This window comes from Eurosta solidaginis, chromosome 1 (genome assembly GCF_040869045.1).
Source record: "Eurosta solidaginis isolate ZX-2024a chromosome 1, ASM4086904v1, whole genome shotgun sequence".
NCBI lineage: Eukaryota > Metazoa > Arthropoda > Insecta > Diptera > Tephritidae > Eurosta > Eurosta solidaginis.
In genome coordinates, this window is record NC_090319.1 from 304752912 (window position 1) to 304758911 (window position 6000).

General features: G+C 35.4%; 1 protein-coding gene across 1 annotated transcript; it reads left to right on the forward strand.

The window, feature by feature from the left end:
* Positions 1-1593: 1593 nt before the first annotated feature.
* Positions 1594-3812, forward strand: LOC137243806 (protein suppressor of variegation 3-7-like). The gene is made up of 3 exons (XM_067771958.1): positions 1594-1781; positions 1848-2246; positions 2335-3812. The coding sequence occupies exons 1-3, from the start codon at positions 1747-1749 to the stop codon at positions 2918-2920; spliced, it is 1020 nt and encodes a 339-aa protein (XP_067628059.1). The 5' UTR covers positions 1594-1746; the 3' UTR covers positions 2921-3812.
* Positions 3813-6000: the final 2188 nt, after the last annotated feature.

Genomic DNA, 6000 nt, shown 5'->3' on the forward strand with positions numbered 1-6000 from the left:
AATAAGTCACCATTAACGGGCCGATTCTGAGCGTTAACGGTAAAATAGTACCCAGAACATTATGTAACCGAAAATCGTTACCAGTTCTTTTATTCGCGATTCTGGCCAAAGTGGTAATGCTGTCATCACTGCAAAACTCACCAATGTCTGTGGTGAAATTTAAAAGTTGGTTTTCTTCGCTTTACCCATGGCGGAACGATACAAAGTGGCAGCATACGACAGCTGAATATAAACTTTTTTATTTGATTTGATACATCAACTTTCGGCGCAGTACGATTTTGACATTCGTCCATCGAATTTACAAAAACAAAGTACATGGAATTTTTATTTATTTTTGTAGGTATGTCACCATGCTGCCGCCTTGTATGGTTCCGCCATGGCTTTACCGAAAATGTGTCACTCGTAGATACGAGGTTAACGTATAAACGAGACGATGTGTATATATGTACATACATGCATAAGATTTTACATAGCTATATTGAAATTTATTCTGTTAAAGTACATAATGTAAACAAATATATAATATATAGCAAGAGGACACACTTTTTTACTATTATCTTTACTTATTGCGCTTAAAATTCTTTATTTTTCAGTTTTGCCTTTTTCTAAACAACAGCTGTGGTCTGGTTATATCGATGTAACCACCTACTTTTGTGGGTAAAAAATTATCCGCCTACTTTCGTGGATAGAATACCAAAAGGGTGTAAAAGTTTCCACATGATTTCGTTACCGTGGTGAAGGATGTTGTTACCACACTAGAATCGGGGCGTAATTGGCTCTTTATACAACCGACACATACGATTTTTCATGTAGTATCGTGTGCTTATAGATAAGTATATTGAAATTTGAATGTTGTTGTTGTAATATAGTTGTATGCGGGGAAAAATTTGTGTACAAAGGGATTTTGCACGGAAGGGACCCGGAGTCATTATTCGGGTTTTCGTTAATATCTTTTGACCAACTCGAATTTGTTTTTCCGCCTTCGGATTATTATTACTGAGGTCAAGACGCGCCCGTTAGAGACCTCTCCCTCCCTATATTTTCGGATGCGTATTACAAGTCGAACCCTCTTGTAAATTAATACCGATCACAAATCACACAAAGAAGATTGCGCATTCACGAGTTCAAAATTGCTTCGTTCTGCGCATTTACGTGACACTTAACTGCTTGAGCGAATTAAAGAAAGAGAGAAAAAAACACGAGCTAAAGGAAAATGACGTAAAAATTGCCCATAAAAACAGCTGATCTTTACATGCGCAATCTTGTGTGTGTGATTTGTGAATACCGATAACATTGTGAATGATAACTAAGTGTGATATCTTCTGCATAGACATCAAAATTCCAATGTGATTGGATCACCTGATTTGTATTTGACTATCGCTGTTTCATTCTGTATCTCTTTCTATCACCCGCTGAAAATACGCGCCGCCATATTGAACACCCTGTCAAAACGCTAAAAAGTAGCCATATTGAACATCCTGTCAGGCATTTGACAGATAATATATCACACTTAGATATCATTCGCAATGACCGATAATGTTTGTGTCACTTTCGTGGCGCTGAGGTTTCAGCGGAAAAGTCAAATTTGTCGTGTTTGGATTATTATCGGGAAAATGGCAACTCTGTTGAAAATAGCACTGAAAGACGCGCACGAATCCTCTTCTGCAACAAAATTTGCTGATAAATTTGGGTAGAAATACATTTCCTAAATAATAATCCTATACCAAGGTATATTGCTGCTGTAGTATGAGTTGTACAGAGGATTCATCTGATGGGGAGTGGTAAGTTAATTACTTAACTTTAAAACTTTGTCCAAAATGTGTCACTAATTCTTCATTCATTGATAGGAGGGAAACAAAAAAGAAAAGCAAAACCATTAAACAGGAGGGAAAATCTTCCGATCATAAAACAAAATACGTGCAGAAGTTCTGCCAAAAATGGCTTAGTATCTTCAATCCATGGCTCACACGCTGCGAGGATGATAAAAACAAACCATTTTGCAGAGCATGCCAATGCCGATTGGATTGTAATCGCTGTCATCTGCAACGTCATGAACGAACAACAAAACATATACGGAATTTGGAAATACTAGTTAGCAAAGGGGAAAGTGCAGCTCGCCAAAATTTGAGTATAAGACAGGAGCGCAGCAAATACTATCAACAACGCAAAAAATTAAATTCATCTCTTACATCACAGGATGCATCAGATCAGGGTGGTGCTGATACAACGTCAGAATTTATTGAAGAGTATGTTCCAAGTAGGGATGTCGCCGGGTAAAATACCCTGCGGCCATAACAAATCATTATTTATGTGTATTTTTACTTTTCTATCTAGAACTGAACAGGACGGAGAAACACCGTTTCAATTTGTTCAAGCTGAGGGTTTATCTGGTGAGCATTACACTGAAGAAACTGTTTTAAAACAAGAGTCCGTATCTGCTGATAGCCATGGAGATCCACTACCTACAAGTTCAACAATATTAAAACAGGAAGATTCGCGTGGCTCTCCAAAGAAAGGTGGTGTCAAAAAAGAGCGTATGAAATTACTTATGCAAATACAAAAGGATAAGAATGATCTAATGGATTCATTTCGAGAGCTTATGGGTGGACCAAGTCAGCAGTCACCTCCAAAAGAGAAAAATCATGTAGATTTATTTTTTGAAAGCGTTAGTTCTAGTGTAAAAGCTTTGTCGCCAAAACTAATCGCTGAAACAAAAATGCGTGTATCTCAATTAATATGTGAACTGGAACTACGCGCTCTTACTGAAAACGAAAGCAACGGTATCGGAGGCGGTGGTGCGACAGCAGTAATTGTATCTCCTGCCACTGGAGTTGTTGGAAATGCATTTATTGTAAATCATACAACTGCGGATATTGCTACAGAAAATGCCGCTGGGCAGCAGTACGAAAGTCTTAGTTGAAAATAAGAAATAAATTAAATTTATTATTTATATATATGTATGTATATGTATATATCCTTATAGTGGCATGTGAATTGGGCTGATTTTATGTGCGTTTTATCTCGTTAGAATAGTACGATAAGACCGGAACCCCGAGACACTGTGCATATTTCATTTTCTTTATTTTATTTCATAAAGATATTTTTCATTTGGCCATTTCACTGAAGAACCGACTCCAAAACTCGCCCATCCAAAGCGATTTATATTAGCAAAGGCGTGTTATTTTCTGGAATAATGCTACCATGTTGTGGTTTTCAAACGTTTACGCACCTGCCTAACGAAAGAGTAGAGTTATCTGCTAATTCAGCCCAGTTTACATAGTTCCCTGTTTCCTATTGCGATACGGCAATATTTTTCGAAAAGTAGTTGAGAAATCATAATAGTTAAAATTACACTTCTCACTTCAATTCCATATTCTGTTTCAAAAATAAAAATAAATTAAAAGACTCGGTTATTCAGCGCAAGTTTAAACTACAATTAAAGTTGAGTCCAGAGTTCAACCTTACCACTTACGCCGTTTAAACTGAGATGACCAGTAAAATTTTATGTTATCGTCCAAGTTGGCAAAGTTAGACTCTGGTTACTCAAATTATAGTATAAACTTGCACTGGGTTTGATTTTATTTTGATGCGAGTTTCAATTTGAAACTTTCAAAACGACCGAACTGACATGCAATTCCTTTAAATATAAAAGATGTTGATTTGGATAATATTACCGCTATTTTTAGAATTTGAAAAACATTCATTCATACAATTATATGTATACTAACGTACTATTAATTATAGTTATCTTGTGTAAAAATATTTTTAAAGTTTTATGAATGAAAAATAAAAATTATAACTATAATACAATTTTTAATTAAAAAAAAGACACACTTAAAAACTTATGTATCTACACTGTAAGACTGGTTCCTCCAGCGGGTTAGGGGGCTTAGAATATACCCGCGGCAGATATGCCTGTAGTAAGAGGCGATTAAAATACCAAGTACTTTCAAGGGGTTGCTGGCGCAATATATAACTCTCAACCACTTAGGCGATTTCAGGCTTTGTGTGGGGTCACGCGATAAATCCCTGTTTCGCGATAACTTACGCCAATCGGGAGCACATAGGGAGATCAAGTATTCCTCAACCTGTTTTAGCTCTCTTCTTTTGTTGCTAAACACGGGAACGATTAGTGATAGAACTTTTAGAAAAAGTAACGATACCGTTTCATCATTGGATCAAAATATCGATGCTAGTAGTTATACTCAGTACTCGATCCCGGTAGGTGCTATGTTATTCAAGTGAGTATTTATATATCGATAAACTAAACGGAATAAACTACTGTTACTGATTATCGTTATCCAAACAGTATTTATATCAGTGGCTCTGATCTGGAACTTATAAGTTTGTTTTAATTACATATAAAATTTTTAAATTTTTAGCTTTTATGTATGTATAATCTATAAGATCCTAATCATTTAACCTTTATAGTTTTAAATCCCAAAATTCTTTTACAAGAGCTATTGTTAAAGTTTTTTAGTCAAAATTCAACAAGACTATGTCTGTATTAAAGGAAAAATGGCCTTCTATTTTTGGGTCCATTTATATAAAGGTAGTCCTTAAAATTTTTGTATCATCTTTTTATTTAATATTGCTTTTTACCAACTTTTTCTTAAAAAAGTAATACCCTGTTACCGAATGCAGAGTGGTTTGGTTTGAGTTTAAGCTGCAGTTGTGTTAAGAAAAGAGTAAGGATGGACAAGCGCTTGAGCTGCTAGCCACAAGGAGTAACGCCCGCAATTTTTGCCAAAAAAATTCATGCACGGACTTACACCCGGGGAAAACTGTAAAAACGAAAGCGCCGTCCTGGTGACTGATGCCTAGAGGGGACTTGGATTGTAGAGAGCACACTTCTCTGTGTTCCTAAGTGCAGACAGTGATGTACCACCCAGGAATGGTGAACCCGAACCCGCAAGCGAGAATGATGGAACAAATGTCCCCCCACACGACTATTATAAAGGGAAGCAATAACCAGGACCTTTATCCTGTTATACGATCACGTATAGATCCTCGGTTCTCAGTGATTGTAGGGTTATTTACTTTGTAAAATATACTTTAATTTTGTAAATTATTTTTATGTTATATTACTTTTAATCTTATTTCAAAATGAAAATTTTCTAGTTATTTTTAAAATTTTTTAAAAGTGAGAATAAATTTATTTAAATATATAGTTTAACACTATATATTTATGGCGATCCTACAATCGAACCAAAGGAATTGTATAAAAACCATTTTTTGTGTTACTTATTAACGTATTTTCCTTAAAACTCATCCATCCGTGACGACACATACGAGGAATTCATTCAACAAAAGAAGATCGCGATGGTGTGCGCCTGAATTGGAATGTGTGGCCATCGAGTCGAATCTATGCGGAGCGCTTGGTTGTGCCGCTAACGTGTCTTTACCAGCCAATTAAGGAACACCAGGATCTACCGCCTATGCAATACTCGGTGATGTAACACGTCAGTATAGAAGAAACTGGAACATTTCTGGACTAAGAGAACAATGTAAAGAATTTGATGTCGAAGAAAATTATCAGATATCAAATCAATTAATCAACTTTTCTGGAATACTTATTTGTTTCACGGGTGCTTATTGTGCTTTATTGCTCACAACTACTGAAATTGTTAAAAATTAATTATATTAGCTGTTACAATTTTATCTCCTAATGTATGGACAATGACATTATCAAATTATATTTGGATTTTACATTCAATATCAATTTTAATTTATGATTTTAAATCCAGCATCTTGTCTACCGTCAACAATTGGTGAGCTATTTTGTTCAAAATTTCACATTTTTTTGAAAAATAGTACGTGTTTTTTTTAATAAAAGTTCGTTGTCTAAATCTTTCGTTGAACCAATTTATAAAAAAATATTCAATATATATATTAATACAAATTATAGTTTCGTTCATCATCATCCTCCTCAACTCCTATTGGAGCATAGGGCCTCGACCACCGACTTAAATCTTATTCTGTTAGGTGCAGTTCTTGTGA

What these genes read in the sequence shown, in the direction of transcription:
- LOC137243806 (XM_067771958.1), top strand. Translation starts at nt 1,747, where the DNA reads ATGAGTTGTACAGAGGATTCATCTGATGGGGAGTG. An exon ending in GATTCATCTGATGGGGAGTG is followed by an intron (nt 1,782 to 1,847) that starts GTAAGTTAATTA and finishes ATTCATTGATAG; the next exon opens with GAGGGAAACAAAAAAGAAAA. An exon ending in ACGTCAGAATTTATTGAAGA is followed by an intron (nt 2,247 to 2,334) that starts GTATGTTCCAAG and finishes TTTTCTATCTAG; the next exon opens with AACTGAACAGGACGGAGAAA.